Source organism: Silurus aristotelis, assembly GCF_946808225.1.
Source record: "Silurus aristotelis genome assembly, chromosome: 11".
Lineage (NCBI taxonomy): Eukaryota > Metazoa > Chordata > Actinopteri > Siluriformes > Siluridae > Silurus > Silurus aristotelis.
In genome coordinates this window covers 22,587,529-22,610,192 of record NC_139584.1, presented here as the reverse complement: position 1 = coordinate 22,610,192, position 22,664 = coordinate 22,587,529, and the positions used below count along the sequence as shown (strand labels likewise).

The window sequence follows — 22,664 nt, the reverse complement described above, 5'->3', positions numbered from 1 at the left end:
AACAAGTTGTTTCTGCTCCTCAGAGTTACCACTCACTTTTTCTATTAACATTATGACCACCTGCCTAATATTGTGTTAGTCCCCTTTTGCTGTCAAAACAGTCGTGACCCGTTGAGCTTAAACAGCTTTAACGTCTTCGGCAAGATGAGCAACAGGAGCTCGTCTGTTGGATCGGACCACACGAGCAGCCTTCGCTCCCCACATGCATCAATGAGTCTTGGCAGCCCAGGACCTTGTCGCCGGTTCACCGCTCAGTAACAGGTGCCATGATGAAGAGATAATCAGTGTTCACCGGTCGTAATGTTATGCCTGTTCGGTGTATGTAGACTCTGAAATCCCTGAGATCTACATTTATTGCTGCTAACTTTAGCTGAAGCTTTTGATCTGTATCTGCTTGAATAAGCAGGTGTACTGATCTCTCTAATAAAGCAGTCCTTGATTGTCAACGACTTGAGTTAGAATGGCTGAAAATAGATCAAACGTTTTGGCTTCTGCTTAGTGGCAATTCTGAAAAATACCCAGTAAAACAAAGCAGTTGGACATTTTTGTATGCACTGAGATGTTTGATGGGCCTGTGCGATGTGTAGTTTAGTGCTGACCGAGGCCGGCCAATCAGTCAATATTGAATCTCATTAAGATAACACTAGACTCAATGGTCAGCAGCAGCATCTCTAGTTTCATCAAGTGGACTAATGTTTTCCCCATAAGTCGTAGTGGTCACATTTCCTGGATTAGAGGCCTGAGTTCTTCCAAACGTGCCCGATAAGAATCCCACCACATACCGTTTACCTGAGATGTTTTTACCCATAATCCTCTCGTGTCGGCCACAGAGTTGACCTGAATCTTTACAATAGGAATACGTGAGATGAATAGGTGCGTCTCGTTTACAGTAATAGAATGCAGGATGAATAAACGCTTTCATTTCTACAACCTTGTAATTCAGCCTGCTTTATCTGCTCTATCAGTCGTGTTCAGTGAAGCAGGGCTCATATGGGGACACTCAGGTTTAATAGATAGCTGAACAAAATAACTTATTATGCACTAAACACTTACTAAGCGAGTCCGAGTTTGTTAGCGTGTATACAGAATCGTTGTGTGGCATCATTTCCGAACGAGGATCAGAATCAGCATTAATGATTGATTTGAAAATCTAACAGAGGATACGTTCTGGTTTCGGTGGTACAGGTTTGCGGTTGCTTTTCTAACCCACTAATCTGCTCTGCTGCTCTTGACACAATTCTGGTATCAGCCTGGGAATCGAAAGCTCCAGTTCTCTATAACGTCCCGTGTGCGTGAGTATCGAGCACGTTTTTTCACACTGCAACTGGAACTAAAGCTTCCAGCGAAATGTTATACAAAAGATTGGATCTAGTTCAACTTTGTTTACAGTCTTTAGCAGAATTATTGGCACCCTGCCTGAAAAATACATCGCGTCATCTTCTACTGGGATCACTGGGCATAAGGTGGAAAGACAATCTGAATAAAACCCCACCACAGGACACATGCACACAATCACACGCTCTCTCACACATAGAGGCGATTTAGAATCAACAATCCACTTTCTACCATGTTTTTTAAAGGATGGAAGAAACTAGAGAAACTGAGAAATCCTCGACTTATTATGCTCCTGAGTTTTTTCTAAGGTAGATGCTGATATTTAACTTTTTTTTTTTTTATAATTATATAAATTTTTTTTAAATAATCATTACCAGACTTGTGCATAAAAACAGCCAATCTTAGGAAAATGTTGCTGGTTGTCCTCATAGTCACATTTTTACAGACCAACAGAAAAACAAAACAATTACAGAAGAAACTTTTGGTTTATTTATTAAAATATTCGTTACATTGATCACATTTATTTTTCAAAACGTATTATGTAACTGGACAATACCTCATTCCTTTTACTGTCCAAAGTGAAAAACTTTGATCAGCCGGTGTAATGTTAACTTCATAGAACATGGTTTGCTCATTAGTTTGAAGGGTGGCAATAATTGTGAAGTCTTGTGTTAACACTGTGTAAGTATGCTCCCACAGAGCCAGTGGCATATTCCAAATAAAGCAAACCATTTCCTCAGTAAATGATTAATCTTTTATGTTTGATTAATATTTTGCAGCGATATCCTCCATCCTGGTTAAGGCTACAGCAAACTAACACAATTAAAGCACTTTTCCATCAGACAGTGTGTAAGTGACATATCTGTTACTTATGATCAAGGCTTAATTTAGCTACCCATAGACATTCCCTGCCTTGTATGAAGACAACCAGTGTTGAAATCACTAGCCAGACTCCGCCTCTTCTTCCATGGTGGCATATCATACCTGCTGCACTGCTTTAATGTAACCTGGACCTTTTATATCTATTGTTTTTACCACTCTGACCCTATCCAACACACCTTAGCCTGCCTCCAAACATTCAATTCTGAAACCGTATGCATTCATATTGACTTTGCTGCTATAACAGCTTTCACTCTTTATTGTGTGAATGTGTTCGTGAGGGTTTGTGCCCACTGAGCCACATAAGCTTGATGTGAAGGCATAGATGTCAGGCAAGTAGTCTTGGCACACTATCATAGTCTGGGTTCATTCCAAAGATGTTCAGTTGGGTGCTGCCATCCTGGAACCTGTTTGGGCTTTGACTCTTAAAGCTAATCCATGTAGGTATGTGGAAGATGTCTAACTGACTACATGGTGTCTGTGTGTTAAATTGTATACAATTCTTTTGTATTAACCCTAAGATTTTTTCAATTACTTACAGAAAGGTAGAAATATAATGAAAGGTCTGCTTTGTTGTTTATTCCTGCATTTTCAAGATTGCTGATGTATCTATGATGTATCTAATGTAAGATGGGTGTTTCGATTTGCTCAAAAATACACTTCCAAGTTGAACAAACGTACAGTTTGTCCTCACTGTTACCTTCCTTCCTCCAACTATTTTCTTCCTTTTTTACGTAAAAAAAAAAAAAGACCTACTCAGGGGTTCATTTCTACCCAATCAGCAACTCTGGCAAACAGCATTTCGATTTGGGTGGAAGCCTGTACCAACTCTCTCTCTCTCTCTCTCTCTCTCTCTCTCTCTCTCTCTCTCTCACACACACACACACACACACACACACACACACACACACACACACACACACACAAACATCAGAGGCCTGTAGCCAGTTAATGCCTGAAGCCGGGGTGAATACTGGTCATTAAGACAGACTACTAGAAAAACAGCCTGCAATGCAGTGAGTTACACACACACACACACACACACACACACACACACACACACACACACACACACACACACACACACACACACACACACACACACACACACATACATACACACACAATGCCAAGTGCCACGCTTCCCCCTGCTGCTTCCTGAGAAAGACTCTTTTGTTTTGGGAGCATCTGGACCTGACCTTTACCGTTTGTGCCACAATAACCCCCCCTCGTCCCCTCTTCTCCTCATGTCCTCTGCCTCTGTCTCTCTCTCTCTCTCTCTCTCTCTCTCTCTCTCTTATCCCTCATTTCCAAAAAGCTCTGCATTCCTTTTCTAAGCATGCAAGCTTTCCCTCTTCTCTGCAGATGGGAAATGTTCTTTCTCGTTTTCTCTCTGCCTGCAGCCGGCTGCTTCATCATGTGAAAAGAGGCTCTGTGTACCACTGGGCCCTCCACAATGCCAGGAGATGAATTAGATAAATGTGTGTGTGTGTGTGTGTGTGTGTGTGTGTGTGTGTGTGTGTGTGTGTGTGTGTGAGAGAGAGCGAGAGAGAGAGAGAGAGAGAGAGAGAGAGGGAGAGAGAGAGAGCGCACTGGCCATCTGTCCTTTATGAGCTGAACATGTCTGATATTCTTTGGTCTCCTTATCCTCCACTCCTCCCTCAAGCCTGCCCACATGTCTGCAACATCACCCTTTTCTGCATCCAGATCAGCTTCATCATCAAATCACAATAAACATAAACATGGAGTAGATAAAAAAAAAAAAAAAACAGCACATACAAAATACCTGCTGTGCACCGAAAATCTAGTCACACACAAGCAAGTGCGTGTAAACATATTGATTTCAACGAGAGATGAGCGATATTATGATACAATATCAATAGTATGTCACAATATCAGTGTTATGTAATAGCTTAACGTGAGTATTGTACCCTTGGCCTGCCGGAACGCTCCACACAGAAACAATGTAGTTCTGTTTTTGAACCTAAGGCTGGATGGTAGAGCGATACGATACGGTAATTGCAATATATTAACATGCCAGATGTTAGTTTTTATAGAACTAAGCAGATCGTTCCATTTATAACTCCACTGCTATTTACGTCTGTACAAATTTTCCAGATGTTCTGAATTGATTGTGACCCCTGGTGCTACTATCACCACTGGCCATTAGAAATGTGAATATCCATTCAGTCCAAAATGCTAGCATCACTAACAGTGAATGAAAGCTAGCAGGAAACAGGATCTCGATTACATGAAGCTAAATAACCAATAAATCTTGGTATTGCTCAATGTGGTATTCCTGTAAAAGCAGTTTTTAGTGGACTCCCAGTCACTGTGTACACAAACACACACTCAGAAATGTGTAAACTGGCATCATCTGGCATTAGAAGCACACTCTATTCTATTCTCTGGTTCAGTTCTTCACAACACTGATGCAGCAGATTTCTCCAAAAAACAGTGGTAAAGAAAAAAGAAGAAAAAAAACCTGGAGTGTTTTAAAAAATCACACGTTTGAATACACATTGTGCAGCATCACAAATACAACAGCTGTGGAGCACAACACAGATTGCAGAAGCACAATGACGCTTACAGTCCATTCTAACACAATGTGACGTGGCTTTGATGTGCCAGAACGGCCTTCATCGAGTGAACACGGCGTGAATCGAATCAGACATCAGAAGTCGCTCGTCATGTGCAAACTGATTTATTCAATGCAGCCTTCCGGATAAACACATGAGCCTGAGACTAAACAACACCAACCCACAGCATCTTTACAACATCAGTGCAGCCTTTACACAGCGTACAGCCAGACGTCTATCGACTTATGGCGCTAAATCATCCGACATGCCGAGGCCTGATTTACCCACAATCCCGCACTTTAATTTACCCCTCAAACAGAAACGCCGAACACTACAAACTCATTTCTGCGTGCTGTCAAAGAGAGAGCTGAAGAAAGGCAATTACCTGGATGTGGAAATGGAGAACAGGGCAGCAGTCTCCTCCAGCTCTCAGTCTCTCACACACACATGCACACACACACACACACACATAAACACACACACACACACTCACACACACACACAAAAACACGCTCCTCTCCGATCAGGCGGTAATCCTCTCTTTGTATCAACGCTTAGCAGAAAAATGTGTCCAGCGCAATCATGGTGATGGGAGAAAGATGTGGGGGGAAAAAAATGCACTATGGAGAGACGGAGGCGCCAACCAGAGGGGAAGAAAAGAGTCTGAGAGGGAGAAATAACGGCAACGGGAGCGTGAAAAGCAAGCCAAATGAAAGAGTAGCGGTGGAGCACGAGAGGGCTGGCGGTCGGCAGAGGATTTGAAGAATGAGAGAGCGAGGGGAGGTGAGGAGAGAGAGAGAGAGAGAGAGAGAGAGAGAGAGAGAGAGAGAGAGAGAGAGAGATCAGGTGGGGGGAGGGAGAGATAGAGTGAGAGAGGGAGGGCTGCGAGGGATAAGGGATAACTCCGCTTTAGTAGGCAGCAGCAGCTGGGAGGACAGAATGGAATGGAAATGAAGCAGTAGAGAGACAAAGACAGAGTGAGGGGACAGAGAGGGTGGGGGGTTGTGGAGGTACTTGCCCTGTCATCGACATTTACTGCACCATATAACAATGGCCATGTTTTAAATGAGGGACACATACACAGTGTTTTTATGCCGTGGGACACACACACACACACACACACACACACACACACACACACACACACACACACACACACTGCTGCAACCTCTAGCGAAACTGCAGTATTAAGCACCTGTTTGCTTCCACTAGCAGAAGAATGAAGAAGAACAGAGAAAAAGCACACAAATTCTCAATATCTGCATTAAAACGATCATAGGGGATGTGAGTTGGAAAATGTAAACAGTGTTTGTGAGGGTGTGCATGTTTATCTTATACCAATAAAGAAATCACACACTCCGCGCTGTGCTGTGTTGGGAAAATAATCCGCCACAGGGTGGTGTGATGTGGCTCAGCACATAGTCCCGTTCCCGTTACAGCGCATCCTGATGAGGAAATGACGATTAAATGATATGTCGCGCTGCCCATGACGCAACTTCATTTCTGATCGCATTACAGCAGCTATAACATTATTTTATTTTTTTTTTACATTTAAACCAAAAATTGCCGCTTGTCACGTAGCGCTGAAATTGTCACAATCTCCCAACAGAATCCTTTAGTCAGTCCACCGTACAACTCCCTGTGAACGAGCTGTTACTATAGAAACCGTAACACTTTCAGAGAAGAGCATTAGTTTAAACCTGTCATTCATGCCTCGGCTTGGACTACTGTCAGAGTCGGGGCTGTTATAGAAAATCAATCCGCTTTAAGAATCTGCTGTGGTGTAATACAGTAATGCAGACTCCTGTGGTGCGTTAACATCTTTTGCCACACTTAGGAGCTTCAGGTGGTGCATCCTCATGAACAAGTGGACCTGCAGTGTGATTACCATAAACACATGTTTCATTCGTGGCATCTTGAAAGCTTTTCTTATCAGAGCATGAGCGTTTCAAATTCCATCTGCTTTCTGAGGAAAGGCTTTAACAGGATCAATCATGCATGCAATACTGATGAGGTGGAAGATTCATGTTGAAAAACACCAGAGATTTCCGTCATTCGGTTCCCTTCCGGGGTCACAATGCATCTTCATTTAAATTCACTCACATGCTCACACACACACACACACACACACACACACACACACACACACACACAAAACTTCATTCACTCCCTTCCAATCCCCCACTTGGAAAGCATCAATGAACAGGAGACATCAGTCTTTTGTCCTTCATTCTTTAGAGATGCAAAACCGCTGGAACAACTCGAGGCCCAAACACACACACACACACACACACACACACACACACACACACACACACACACACACACACACACACACACACACACACTCAAGTGTGCATGCAGCATATCTCAGAAGAAGCTAGAAGGAGAGCACTGAAGGAGTGCATGCAGCTGTGTGACTCCATCTTGTCCTCCATTCTGCAGCATCACCAGATAATCACACACAGCCTGCTACACACACACACACACACACACACACACCTACCTGCTTGACTTAAAGGGCCAGTACTCATTTACTTATTTTCCCTCCCACTGTAGTAGACAATTAGAATAACACAGCAGGATAAGGATAACCATCATGGCAATGTCTTTGTTTTTCGAACGATGTATGCATGTGTGTGTGTGTGTGTGTGTGTGTGTGTGTGTGTGTGTGTGTGTGTGTGTGTGTGTGTACCCCTCTCTACAAATCTATTAACAGCAAATTTGGCCAGCTCAGGGAAAGGTCAACCCCTGGTCAGTCCCTGCCATGCAAAACAGGAAAACTCTGTGGTGGAACACAATCTGCTAAGCAAATAAGGTTCACCTGCACAACAACATGCAGTTCAGACCTCAGACAGAAATCCCAGCCTGACCTGCAGGAGGTGAATCGTTCAGCAGCAGGAAGAATCGAATCAGACGACTGAAACGTTTCGGCCCTGAGCATGGCTGCCAATTAGGCTTGTGTGATATAGATTTTACAGCTCGTGATGTCCTGTTCTTTTTTTTTTTTTTTTTTTTTTTTTTAATGATCGAAAGACCTCTCCTTGAACTGCCACCTTAACGTGGTGGAGGGGTTTGAGTACTCGAATGACCCTAGGAGCTATGTTGTCCGGGGCTATATGCCCCTGGTAGGGTCTCCCAAGGCAAACAGGTCCTGGGCGACGGGTCAGACTAAGAGTGGTTCAAAACCCCTTATGAGAGATACTACATCAGGGACCGTGACGTCGCCCGGTATGGCGCAGCCGGGGCCCCACCCTGGAGCCAGGCCCGGGGTTGGGGCTCGTATGCGAGCGCCTGGTGGCCGGGCCTTCCCCCACAGGGTCCGGCCGGGCTCAGCCCGAAGGAGCGACGTGGGGCCGCCTTCCAGTGGGCTCACCACCTGCAGGAGGGACCGTAAGGGGCCGGTGCTAAGAGGATCGGGCAGCAGTCGAAGGTGGAGGCCTCGACAACCCGATCCCTGGACACGGAAGCTAGCTCTAGGGACGTGGAATGTCACCTCGCTGGCGGGGAAGGAGCCTGAGATTGTGCGTGAGGTTGAGAGGTTCCGACTAGAGATAGTCGGGATCACCTCTACGCACGGCCTGGGCTCTGGAACCACACTCCTCGAGAGAGGATGGACTCTTTACAACTCTGGAGCTGCCCATGGTGAAAGGCGTCGGGCTGGTGTGGGTTTGCTTATAGCCCCCCAGCTCAGCCGCCATGTGTTGGAGTTTACCCCGGTGAACGAGAGGGTCGTTTCCCTGCGCCTACGGGTCGGGGATAGGTCTCTCACTGTCGCGTGTGCCTACGGGCCAAACCGCAGTATAGAGTACCCGGCCTTCTTGGGGTCTCTGGGAGGGGTGCTGGACAGTGCTCCGACTGGGGACTCCGTCGTTCTACTAGGAGACTTCAATGCACACGTGGGCAGCGACAGTGACACCTGGAGGGGCGTGATTGGGAGGAACGGCCCCCCTGATCTGAACCCGAGCGGTGTTCAGTTATTGGACTTCTGTGCTAGTTACAGTTTGTCCATAACGAACACCATGTTCAAGCATAAGGGTGTCCATCAGTACACGTGGCACCAGGACACCCTAGGCCGCAGGTCGATGATCGACTTTGTGGTCGTTTCATCTGACCTGCGGCCGTATGTCTTGGACACTCGGGTAAAGAGAGGGGCGGAGCTGTCAACTGATCACCACCTGGTGGTGAGTTGGATCCGATGGCGGGGGAGGAAGCTGGACAGACTCGGCAGACCCAAGCGTACTGTGAGGGTCTGCTGGGAACGTTTGGCCGAGCCTCCTGTCAGAGAGATCTTCAACTCCCACCTCCGGCGGAGCTTTGACCAGATCCCGAGGGAGGCCGGAGATATTGAGTCCGAGTGGACCATGTTCTCCACCTCCATTGTCGAAGCGGCCGCTCGGAGCTGTGGCAGTAAGGTCTCCGGTGCCTGTCGAGGCGGCAATCCCCGAACCCGGTGGTGGAAACCGGAAGTAAGGGATGCCGTCAAGCTGAAGAAGGAGTCCTACCTGGCCTGGTTGGCTTGTGGGACTCCTGAGGCAGCTGACGGGTACCGGCAGGCCAAGCGAACTGCAGCCCGGGTGGTTATCGAGGCAAAAACTCGGGCCTGGGAGGAGCTCAGTGAGGCCATGGAGAAGGACTATCGGCTGGCCTCGAAGAGATTCTGGCAAACCGTCCGGCGCCTCAGGAGGGGAAAGCAGTGCCCCACCAATGCTGTTTACAGTAGAGGTGGGGAGCTGTTGACCTCAACTGGGGATGTCGTTGGACGGTGGAAGGAATACTTCGAGGATCTCCTCAATCCCGCCGTCACATCTTCCATTGAGGAAGCAGAGGCTGAGGGCTCAGAGGCGGACTCGTCCATCACCCAAGCTGAAGTCACCGAGGTAGTAAAGAAACTCCTCGGTGGCAGGGCACCGGGGGTGGATGAGATCCGCCCTGAGTACCTCAAGTCTCTGGATGTTGTGGGGCTGTCTTGGCTGACACGCCTCTGCAGCATCGCGTGGTGGTCGGGGACAGTGCCTCTGGAATGGCAGACCGGGGTGGTGGTCCCTCTTTTTAAGAAGGGGGACCGGAGGGTGTGTTCCAACTATAGGGGGATCACACTTCTCAGCCTACCTGGGAAAGTCTATGCCAGGGTACTGGAGAGGAGAATACGGCCGATAGTAGAACCTCGGATTCAGGAGGAACAATGTGGTTTTCGTCCAGGCCGTGGAACACTGGACCAGCTCTATACCCTCTACAGGGTGCTGGAGGGTTCATGGGAGTTTGCCCAACCAGTCCACATGTGCTTTGTGGATTTGGAAAAGGCATTCGACTGTGTCCCTCGCGGCGGCCTGTGGAGGGTGCTCCGGGAGTATGGGGTCGGGGGCCCTTTACTAAGGGCTGTCCGGTCCCTGTATGACCGAAGCAGGAGCTTGGTTCGCATTGCCGGCAGTAAGTCAGACTTGTTCCCGGTGCATGTTGGACTCCGGCAGGGCTGCCCTTTGTCACCGGTTCTGTTCATAATTTTTATGGACAGAATTTCTAGGCGCAGCCAGGGGTCGGAGGGTGTCCGGTTTGGTGACGACACGATTTCGTCTTTGCTCTTTGCAGATGATGTTGTCGTGTTGGCTTCATCAGACCAGGACCTTCAGCATGCACTGGGACGGTTTGCAGCCGAGTGTGAAGCGGCTGGGATGAGAATCAGCACCTCCAAATCCGAGGCCATGGTCCTCAGTCGGAAAAGGGTGGCTTGCCCACTTCAGGTTGGTGGGGAGTTCCTGCCGCAAGTGGAGGAGTTTAAGTATCTTGGGGTTTTGTTCACGAGTGAGGGAAGGGTGGAACGGGAGATTGACAGACGGATCGGTGCAGCTTCTGCAGTAATGCGGTCGATGTACCGGTCTGTCGTGGTGAAGAAGGAGCTGAGCCGCAAGGCGAAACTTTCGATTTACCGGTCAATCTACGTTCCTACTCTCACCTATGGTCATGAGCTCTGGGTCATGACCGAAAGGACAAGATCCCGGATACAGGCGGCCGAAATGTGCTTCCTCCGCAGGGTGGCTGGGCGATCCCTTAGAGATAGGGTGAGAAGCTTAGTCACTCGGGAGGAGCTCGGAGTAGATCCGCTGCTCCTCCACATCGAGAGGGGTCAGCTGAGGTGGCTCGGGCATCTGTTCCGGATGCCTCCTGGACGCCTTCCTGGGAAGGTGTTCCGGGCGCGTCCCACTGGGAGGAGACCCCGGGGAAGACCTAGGACACGCTGGAGAGACTATGTCTCCCGGCTGGCCTGGGAAAGCCTTGGTGTCCCCCCGGAAGAGCTGGAAGAAGTGTCTAGGGAGAGGGAAGTCTGGGCATCTTTGCTTAGACTGCTGCCCCCGCGACCCGGCATCGGATAAGCGGGAGAAGATGGATGGATGGATGGATGATCGAAAGACAGAAAGCAAGATTTTAGGGAGAGCATAAAAACGATGGCAGCAAACACAAAATCTCAGATCAGTTAACTTGTGGTGGACATTTGACAGTCATGCAGATGTGGTTGATGAAATTGTTGGAAACCCACAATTATATACAATGTCTTTGTATGTTGCAGCTTTGTATACAGGAACTATGGGTTCCAGAGGTGAATTCCATGCCCAGGAGGATCAAGGCAGTGCTAGAGAACAATGGGGCTCATACAAAATAACGACACTTTGGACACAGTTTTGACATGTTAGGGTGCACTCACTTTTGTTGCCAGCTATTTGGACAATAATGGCTGTGTGTTGACATATTTTCAGAGGACAGTAAATCTGTACTGCTATAAAAACTGTCTACTCTAATATATATCCAATTTCAATATGATTTCTATAATATTTTCCCTTGAGCAAATATACTAAATTGTTTGCTAAAATGTGAGGGGTGTACTTACTTTTGTGAGTGAGTGTGTGTGTGTGTGTGTGTGTGTGTGTGTGTGTGTGTGTGTGTGTGTGTGTGTGTGTGTGTGTGTGTGTGTATATATATATATATATCAGACATTAGGGTTCTGAGATATACGTCAAAGTAATCCTAAAATGTTCAAGACATTATGAAGTGATCATTTCTTTGTCTGTGTTTCAGCTTAATTGACTTAATGCCTCACCACGGTTTATTCCTTACAATAAGCATTATAAAACAAGAAAAAGGATAAGATGAGTAAATATTACACATTCAGTGTGACTGTTTCGTCGACTCTAAATCTATGCAAAATGCATGAATCCTTGAAGTCAGCAAAACTTCTGCTACACACCACAGCACAGCTATAGTTCATTTTGTGTTTCTGTCTATAACCGACTCCAGGTTGCATGAGACAGGAAACACCATAGGCAACATCTACAGCTACTGGAATGAACTCATTAATTTGGAAAACAGCTGACCCCTCTTTTATTGATTTTAATTCATTGGCGTTGATATACATTTTGTGAATAATGTATATCAACAGGTATATAAACAGTGAAATTTTGGGTTTCTTATCGGGCTAATCTAATATGCTTATGTATGCTAATATACTGTAGGTACAGTCTGAATAATACTTCGTGAATCAGAATCAGAATCAGGTTTATTGGCCAAGTGTGTTGACACACACAAGGAATTTGGTTCCAGCTGTTAGTGACTCTCAAAAGTACAGACATAAATAAAACCTATACATGACAAAACAGACAAGACAAGACAAAAACAGACTATACAAGACAATACAAGACAATACAGACAATACAGACAATGTGAGACAGTATAGACAGTGTGGGTATTAAATAGGGATAGAGATCAGTAATATACATAAAGTGTGGGAGTGCATGGTAGTGCAAATGACAGTATTGTGTGTCAGGTATGATTAGAGAGTTACTATAAAACTTTGTACAGTATATAGCAGCCATAGTGTGTGTGCAACATATACAGATGACGTGATGACTGACACATTCATTGTACATATTGGCACAAAACTGAAAGTGTGACAGTAGACAGGCATTTCCGTTTCTGTTATTATTCTGACTTATAATAAAATAATCAAAACAAATTAGCATAAATAATATATAGAACTGTATGGATGGAATAAAACACGAACGCATCTTTGGTGGGACTTGACTGGATGTAATTCACGTGAATGTATTATTCATTATGACTGATGAATCATTTCTGTCTCTTGAAATGGATACGGCGAAACTAACTGCGGATTATGGATGTAAAGAGTAACTGCAAAGACCTCAGTGCTGAAAGCATTTCATCACAGAAAACGTCACGCAAAAAAAATATGGCAAAAATGGCAAAAAAAAAAATCTTTTTTTGCCATATGGAGCTAAGAGCATGTCTGCAAAGTGTGACGGATGATAGATCATCAAATATATGCACTTGCATAGAACTGAGTCGAAATTAATTATATTCCTGTCTTTCAGCCTTTAACCATTATTGTTCGTTTCATGCTCGCGGAGGTTTATGTAGTTTCGCGGGTTGTTTAGTTGTCACTAAAATTAAAATGAGCTGTACCAGGAACACGCCTTGCACTTACGCGCACCACACCAGCCTTTTCGAGACCGGAAAAGTTTAGTTTAGTTTGGCTTATGCAAACATTTACACACAGCTTCACTAAAAGGTTGATAAATGGGGCCCAATAAGTCTGTCTTGGTGAAATGCACAGGGAATGCAAACTGCAAAACATTCAGCTGCCTAGTTAGCTGTTAAAGTTTGTTACTGTGTGTACAGAATCTGTAAATTATCCGCTGTCTATCCGATGTTCCTTTATACAGGTGCAACTAAATGATCAGATACATCCGGCCATTTAACTCCGGTTACTGCCTTATACTGGTCAAAAGTTTATTGTAAATAAATTAAACTGCAATTAGCATAAGGGTGCAGAATATTGTGGAATCGGCTGTGTTTGAACTGGCATGGCAGTGTAGTTTAGGAGACAGCTGTGTTACTCTGCCCTACTAATGGCCTTTATTTTACAGAGCGAGCACTGCACATGTCTGCTCTGGCAGCTGCGTCCTGAATGCAGTGCAGAGAAATAACAGTTAATTAGAGGGTCGACAATAAAATCATTGTGCGTTTGAGTATTACGGTAGTATTGTGTAATTGGGCAGCCATAACAGGCTGACTAAGCAGTACAACATGTCTATTTTTCTCTCTCTGCCTTTTACACAGTCATGGAAATGCTCCATTTCCAAAACATCGCATTTAGATACTCAGTAAATCATTATAATCCCTAACATCCAGGGGGTTAGGACCAGTTTTCTGGATTTAACCAGCACATGGCTGTGTGTGTGTGTGTGTGTGTGTGTGTGTGTGTGTGTGTGTGTGTGTGTGTGTGTGTGTGTGTGAGAGAGAGAGAGAGAGAGAGAGAGAGAGAGAGAGAGAGAGAGAGAGAGAGAGAGAGAATTAAAAGGACTACAGACAAAGAAATTTTAAATAAACATCCATGGAGACAAAATGTTAAAGTGTATATATATTTACAGTACAGACCAAAAGTTTGGACACACCTTCTCATTCAAAGAGTTTTCTTTATTTTCATGACTATGATAGGAGAGTGATGGGGTGCTGCGCCGGATGACCTGGCCTCCACAGTCACCGGACCTGAACCCAATCGAGATGGTTTAGGGGTGAGCTGGACCGCAGAGTGAAGGCAAAAGGGCCAACAAGTGCCAAGCATCTCTCGGGGAACTTCTTCAAGACTGTTGGAAGACCATTTGAGGTAACTACCTCTTGAAGCTCATCAAGAGAATGCCAAGAGTGTGCAAAGCAGTAATCAAAGCAAAAGGTCGCTACTTTGAAGAACCTAGAATATGAAATTTTTCAGTTGTTTCACACTTTTTTGTTATGTATATAATTCCATATATAATTCCACGTGTTAATTCATAGTTTTGATGCCTTCAGTGTGAATCTACAATTTTCATAGTCATGAAAATAAAGAAAACTCTTTGAATTAGAAGGTGTGTCCAAGCTTTTGGTCTGTACTGTGTATATATATATAAAGGGGCACTATTTACATTATGGGAACCACAGCCATATATACACTGTATCTGATTAATGAACATGTTTATTCAATCAAGATGGCAAATACTTGAGCATTTAGAGATTATTATTGTACATAGGTACTTAAAAAATGTTTACTCAAGTATACTCGAAGAAATTCTTATGTTTTTGAACATCCATTCTACAGTTAAAAATTTCCCGTTATAATAACCTCCATTCTTCCATATTCATCCCAAAGGGGATCAGTAGGGCAGTAGGGTCCGAGCTCTCCAAAAGAAGACTTAATCAAAATACGTACATTTAAACTAAACTTTAACAAATTAAATTACATTTTCTTTTTTCATTTCGTTTTTTCAGTAAGGTGTTGCATTTTGGCCTTTATGTAAATATGAAACATAGCAACAACAAAAAAATTATAGAAATTTCAGCATTTAAACATCTGCCTTCAATGTAAAAATGCATTCTGGGATAAGGCAACTTTGAGTATGGTAAAGGTAGCTAGTTTTGCAATTTAGCAAGTGAGGTTAGCTAGCTACATTAAGCTAATTAAGTTGAATGAAGTAGCTGGAAGAAGGATGAAATCAGCGAAATCATGTCATTGTTCGAAATTAGCCGGCTAATTAAGTTGTGTACTTAGCTTGTTAAATTTAGAAGCTAGTTAAGTTTTTTTTAATTAATGTTTTAAATCTAGGAAAGTATAGCTAACTAATACGTTAGTTTTATAAACATTGCAAATGTGCCTTTGCATAATTATTAAAAAGGATTATTAAATATTAGCTATTCAGCAAGTCCAGGGTTATCCAAATTAGCAGAATTCTGTCCTTATGACCGATTGCTTAGAGAACGAGCTAGTACAGCAGAGTCTGGCAGGATGAACTTGGATTTATTTCGTTTCATTCATTTGAAAAGTGAAAGTGAAAAAAAAAACATTTTACTCTTGAACACTTAAGTAGGTTTATACTGTATGCAGAGATTTTTTGACCAAACTACGTGTCTTTATACGCCATACTTCAACTGAGGTTCTAATACAGAAGCCTTTTATTAGATCAAATCGTGCCTAAACTAAAAATAAATCTCTGAGAGGTTCAGGAAAAGGTCTCCAACACCATACAGTGACATAAGCAAAGCTCCTCTGTCCTTCTTCCATTCCAGATTTTCATAAACTCTTTAGACCAGGACTCCAGTATACTAAAGCACTGCTCTAACAAAAGCTGAATCAGGCAGATTGGAGAAGGGAAATCACCAAACAATGCTGGACTCTGCAAATAGCCACAGTTTATGCTTTAAACTTCAGGAATTTCTATCTGACTCAGCTATTCCCTGTTTTAGACCCTGAGATGTTTAGCAGTGATAGCAGGTTTCATGCCAACAAGCTGCACAAGCTACACTGCAACATTCCTCAGGCCACTGCACTCACAGGAGTTCACCATGACAAATGACAAATTATTCTTACAACAATGGTAAAGTATTAATATATAGCTGAAAGGGAAAAAAGACAGGAAGCACATCAATGGCAGGAAAACTGGGAACAGGCTGAGAAAAGAATGGGTGTTTCTGGATTTCTGAAGACACAACGGGGTGAATCTCATCTGAGAACGAGGTAATAGAGCCAGGAAGAATCACTCTTCTCCTAACACCCTGATGAGATCTCCACACGGTGACATAAAACCAGCACCTTGTAGAACGGATGAGTGAATGTCATTTGCTTGTTTGTTGCACGTGCACATTAGTAGCAGAAATGCTACGTGCCCCACTGGTTTGTAATGGGAATGTGCTGATTCGGCACTGCGTTTCCATTAGAACTTGTTGTGATGCACCCATCCTCAGGGCGCATCACCCTCACAGCTGCGATGCCTCACGTCGGTTGAGTATAGAAGCTCCCAGAAAGTCGGCTTGGTTGGTGATTGGATTTCGGTATCAGATCATTATTCAGATATATTAGATATCATTTCGGGTATCGTATTAAAAATACAAATATAGGATGTACAGGAACTAACATTTTCTAAGCATTATCTATAAACAGCTTAAAAAGCTTACAATCATAAAGAGTGGGAAAATTCATTCTTGACTTCCAAGTGGGGGAAAAAACTGCTAATTTAAACACAATTTAAATTGGACGGTAACAATATTATAAATAAGAGTAATCACTGAATATATTAGGTAGCATTATGTAATGTACTCTAGGAAATAGCAAAAATGTTAATGGTTATGATCTACGATATGAAACACTCAAGTTGGTCGTTAAATATCTTGAGCACCCGGAAACAAGCTGGACTATAACATTTTAGTGCTGCCAGATGAATTCTGAATAATAGTGTGTCAAGTCAAAAGCATTGATACTGTTGGTATTTTGCTGTTGGTATAAACACTTAAACTCAGCATTTGGTAGATATGAGCATGTATGGACTCAAAATGCAAGGGATGAGGGGTGTGTGTGTGTGTGTGTGTGTGTGTGTGTGTGTGTGTGTGTGTGTGTGTGTGTGTGTGTGTGTGTGTGTGTGATTAATAATAAAAAAAAAAAGTACTGTTTGTTGATACTCACAAGGAACAGAATAGTGATACAGGCTGTTTCTGATGGTCTGCTGAAGCTCATGGTCAGGTGAGGACTTCGGAAAGCGCATGCTTAAGTAGTGCCGCAAGTCCTTATTGAGTTTATTTCCTGCACAAACACAAACACACAAACACTGTATTAAAACGTGGCCTCTGGAAATGACCCATTGTACCGTTTCATCAGTATAATAAATATAGCTGACAGATCCAAATCCATTCCGAGTGAAATTTCATATAATACAATAAATGTCCACACTAGTAAATCAATCACAGGCTTCTGTTTTGTTGGCATGGTTGAGGTCAATTCTGAAAAAGTATCTTTTATAAGTATACTAGTAATTATTCTCCATATTATAGAACACAGTAGGTGGCTTAGAGAAATATATCACGGAACAATTTAGATAATGTGATGCTTTGTTCGATTATATACAGTGAGGAAAATAAGTATTTGAACACTCTGCTCTTTTGCAAAGTTCTCCCACTTAGAAATCATGGAGGGGTCCGAAATTGTCATCGTAGGTGCATGTCCACTGTGAGAGACATAATCGAAAAAAAAAATCCAGAAATCACAATATATGATTTTTAAACTATTTCTTTGTATGATACAGCTGCAAATAAGTATTTGAACACCTGTCTATCAGCTAGAATTCTGACCCTCAAAGACCTGTTAGTCTGCCTTAAAAATGTCCACCTCCACTACATTTATTATCCTAAATTAGATGCACCTGTTTGAGGTCGTTAGCTGCATAAAGACACCTGTCCACCCCATACAATCAGTAAGAATCCAACTACTAACATGGCCAAGACCAAAGAGCTGTCCAAAGACACTAGAGACAAAATTGTACACCTCCACAAGGCTGGAAAGGGCTACCGGGAAATTGCCAAGCAGCTTGGTGAAAAAAGGTCCACCGTTGGAGCAATCATTAGAAAATGGAAGAAGCTAAACATGACTGTCAATCTCCCTCGGACTGGGGCTCCATGCAAGATCTCACCTCGTGGGGTCTCAATGATCCTAAGGAAGGTGAGAAATCAGCCCAGAACTACACGGGAGGAGCTGGTCAATGACCTGAAAAGAGCTGGGACCACCGTTTCCAAGGTGTTACTGTTGGTAAAACACTAAGACGTCATGGTTTGAAATCATGCATGGCACGGAAGGTTCCCCTGCTTAAACCAGCACATGTCCAGGCACGTCTTAAGTTTGCCAATGACCATTTGGATGATCCAGAGGAGTCATGGGAGAAAGTCATGTGGTCAGATGAGACCAAAATAGAACTTTTGGGTCATAATTCCACTAAACGTGTTTGGAGGGAGAAGAATAATGAGTACCATCTCAAGAACACCATCCCTACTGTGAAGCATGGGGGTGGTAGCATCATGCTTTGGGGGTGTTTTTCTGCACATGGGACAGGGCGACTGCACTGTATTAAGGAGAGGATGACCAGGGCCATGTATTGCAAAATTTTGGGGAACAACCTCCTTCCCTCAGTTAGAGCATTGAAGATGGGTCGAGGCTGGGTCTTCCATATGACAATGACCCGAAGCACACAGCCAGGATAACCAAGGAGTGGCTCTGTAAGAAGCATATCAAGGTTCTGGCGTGGCCTAGCCAGTCTCCAGACCTAAACCCAATAGAGAATCTTTGGAGGGAGCTCAAACTCCGTGTTTCTCTGCGACAGGCCAGAAACCTGACTGATCTAAAGAAGATCTGTGTGAAGGAGTGGGCCAAAATCCCCCCTGCAGTGTGTGCAAACCTGGTAAAAAACTACAGGAAACGTTTGACCTCTGTAATTGCAAACAAAGGCTACTGTACCAAATATTAACATTGACTTTCTCTGGTGTTCAAATACTTATTTGCAGCTGTATCATACAAATAAATAGTTAAAAAATCATACATTGTGATTTCTGGATTTCTCTCACAGTGGACATGCACCTACGATGACAATTTCAGACCCCTCCATGATTTCTAAGTGGGAGAACTTGCAAAATAGCAGTGTGTTTAAATACTTATTTTCCTCACTGTATAACTATAAACACTAGTTAGACATTTGTACAGACTGAATATTGAATATGTCAATGCCCACTTAGAATGTGTTTTTTTGTTTTTGACAAAATTTGTATTAGAAAGTAGTTTCATCTTATAATTTTGCTCGTTCCACAAAAACCAAAAAGTAGTCCTTCTTAGTGAACTTGAAGAAAAGCCTCCTAGATGAAAACTCCTGAATGATACTTCATCAGAAATAGTGTTAAATAACTTAAATGTACTTTTTTAAATTTTAAAGAAACTCTTTTATTAGCAGGTGTTTCCAAACTTTGAATAATGGTGTAATATAGATATATATAGTTATAGATAAATATACGGTAGAATGTACACGATTAAGCAGATCCTGATATTTCGGATGTACACAAAATTCAGCTCAGAAATGTACATAAAGCCTAAGTTTCATCTTGATAAAGTCAGAAAACAAAAGGTGGTAGTTCTGAAAAATTTAAGCGTGTCTATTCACTGCTACAAATGTCAGTGGGAAACAGAGGTAGCATTTAATACATCACGATTCATCAGGATCTTAATTAAAACAAGGACAAAGTGTTTAAAGCTGTGGTGAGTCGGGTGTAAGGCTGGGACTAGGCTTGGATTAAGAATAAGATCATGTTAGTAAGATTATATTAACATTCTATTGCCAGATGCTGCAGTGAACCTTGTTCTTGGTTAGCACAGACGCTTATTTTCGCCGTCTTTCTTACAGCATAAAGGATAAGAACAGCGATTCTTTGCGGTTAGACTGTAGAGTGGAAATGGGAGAAAATGAGTCACTGCAGCATCTATATCTTTTCTCCTGCTCTATCTTGTATTCCTCACACAGTGCGTTCGTTTTTGTATGTGTGTGTCACTCAGTGGCGGCTAACCGCGGTCAGGTAGCTGTTACCTAGCAACCGTTCGCAGCTAACAACCAGCGTTGTGGGCCCCACTGGGCATTCAGCACAAGAAGGGAATGAGAGAAGAAAAGGGGGTGGATAAGAAAGAGAAGAAACAAATGGGGAATGTCTACAGCCACTTGCATGAATATAAAAGGAGGCCATGAGGTTTGTAAAAAAAAATAATAATAATAATAATCCATATCGGTGCAGTCAGCAGAGTGACTTGAACGAATACAACACAGCCATTTGAAAATACTATAATCCAGAAAGCATGTCACAGCCTCCTTAAAGAACCTAAGACAAATATTATGAAATGTGTTTTCTAGGTGGAGCTACCAGGAATATTAACTGTATAACCACAACAAATATCCAGAATAGAATAGAATAGAATAGAATAGAATAGAATAGAATAGAATAGAATAGAATAGGAAGTTTAAACCCGACTGTACCCCAGGCCTCCTCAACCTACATCAGTGCCTGACTTGTGTCTAAATGAGCACAAATCTCCACAACCACACTCCAAAATCTCACATCTTCCCAAAAGCGGAAGTGGAATAGGATGTTTATAAAGCACATGCCAATCTTACGGTCATCATTTTTCTTTCTGTATACATGTTCTAAAGGCATGTACGAATCTACTCACTGCCCTATTGTAGAAATGCCTTCGAGCAATGTGATGTGAAATAACTCCTAGCCCTACTGTAGCAATGTCTCTGTTACCACAATACACAACATCTGTATGCTCGCCAAGCTCGGGGTGTTAAAGCCGAGCGAAAGGCAACTCAGGTGTCTTTGTAAATCAATCATCTGATCTACTATGCAGCATGTCCTGCAGCTCCACACCAGGCTCACAGTGAGCACCAGGGCTCTGTGCTCTACAGAACACACACTGTTTCAACATATACTGGCTGTGCAGAGTATACCGAGCACACACATACACCCACACTGTCAACATGCGCGCACACACACACACACACACACATATACCCTGACTCAGCAGTTCCCATTTATATATATATACTGTATATATCTGTATATATACATATATATATATAAACTCCGTTCTACAGTTCATACAGCAAAGTCATGTAGCATGCAATGAGTCATTAACAAATATAGTTGTGAAAAAGTGTAGCTTCATAAATTATCTCCTTATACACATTAAATGAGATCATTAGGGGGTTTGAATGTAATAGGATGATTAGATTTATTTAGATGATGACCCATATTTAGGAAATGCACACGTAGCATCATTTTAAATAGCATAATGTTTGTGGGCAATACAGTTTACAGTTATACAATAACAGTTTTTTACAGGTTTTTTTTTTTTTTTTTTTTAGCAGCTTGCCCTAATACATTGCTCTTTTTGTAGCAAATTACGCAGGGACACAGTGTTTCGCTGATAAGATTTTCTGCGATTCGAAATTTATACAGTGCATTCGGCATTCACAAAAAAAGTATTCACAGCGCTTCACTTTTTGTTATGTTCCAAAATGGATAAAATTAATTATTTTCCTCAAAATTCTACAAACAATACTACAAAATGACAATATGAAAAAAGTGTGTTGTAAATGTATACAGTAAAATTTAAATAGATAAATAGTTTAAAAATCATATATTGTGATTTCTGGATTTTTTTTTTTAGATTATGTCTCTCACAGTGGACATGCACCTACGATGACAATTTCAGACCCCTCCATGATTTCCATGAAGTGGGAGAACTTGCAAAATAGCAGGGTGTTCAAATACTTATTTTCCTCACTGTATATAAAAAAAAATGAACAAAATGTCACATGCACATAAGTATTCACAGCCTTTGCCATGACACTCAAAACTGAGCTCAGGTGCATCCTGTTTCCACTGATCACCCATGAGATGTTTCTACAACTTAGATTAAAGTCCACCTGTGGGAAATTCAGTTGATTGGACATGATTATGAATATGAATGATGTCAGCGCACAACCCAGGCCATGAAGTCCAAGGAATTGTCTTTAGACCTCCGAGACAGGATTGTATCGAGGCACAGATCTGGGGAAGGGAACAGAAAATTTTTTGCAGCACTAAAGGTCCCAGTGAGCACAGTGGCCGCCGAGATCCGTAAAAAGAAAGAGTGGGCCCCCCGGGCCAAACTAAGCGATCAGGGGAGAAGCGCCTTAGTCAGGGAGGTAGTCTTAGTCTTAGTCCAATGTTACTCTGTGTAGAGAGAAAAACCTACCAGAAGAACAACCATCTCTGCAGCACTCCACCAATCAGGCCTGTATGGTAGAGTGGCCAGATAGAAGCCATTCCTCAGTAAAAGGCACATGACTGCCCAACAGGAGTTTACCAAAAGGCACCTGAAGGACTCTCAGACTCTAAACAATTTAATTCTCTGGTCTCATAAAACAAAGACTAAACTCTTTGGTCTGAATGCCAAGCGTTATGTCTGGAGGAAACCAGGTACCGCTC

The 22,664-nt window shown here is 43.1% G+C and overlaps 1 protein-coding gene across 35 annotated transcripts in view; it reads right to left on the bottom strand.

The window, feature by feature from the left end:
- The window catches only part of LOC310733273 (membrane-associated guanylate kinase, WW and PDZ domain-containing protein 1-like), a 106,656-nt gene that overhangs the window by 63,883 nt on the left and 20,109 nt on the right, over nucleotides 1–22,664 (bottom strand). For 28 of the 35 annotated variants that reach the window (XR_014535686.1, XR_014535687.1, XR_014535688.1 and 25 more), the window contains exon 2: nucleotides 17,293–17,409. Coding sequence is in view for 24 of the 35 variants with exons in the window: in XM_083554376.1 (XP_083410502.1) it covers nucleotides 17,293–17,409 (117 nt within the window). In the remaining 11 variants the exon portion in view is untranslated. Of the gene's footprint in view, nucleotides 1–5,178; nucleotides 5,735–17,292; nucleotides 17,410–22,664 lie in introns of those variants that run through there. The other 7 variants (XM_083554362.1, XM_083554368.1, XM_083554367.1 and 4 more) reach the window with 6 other exon arrangements.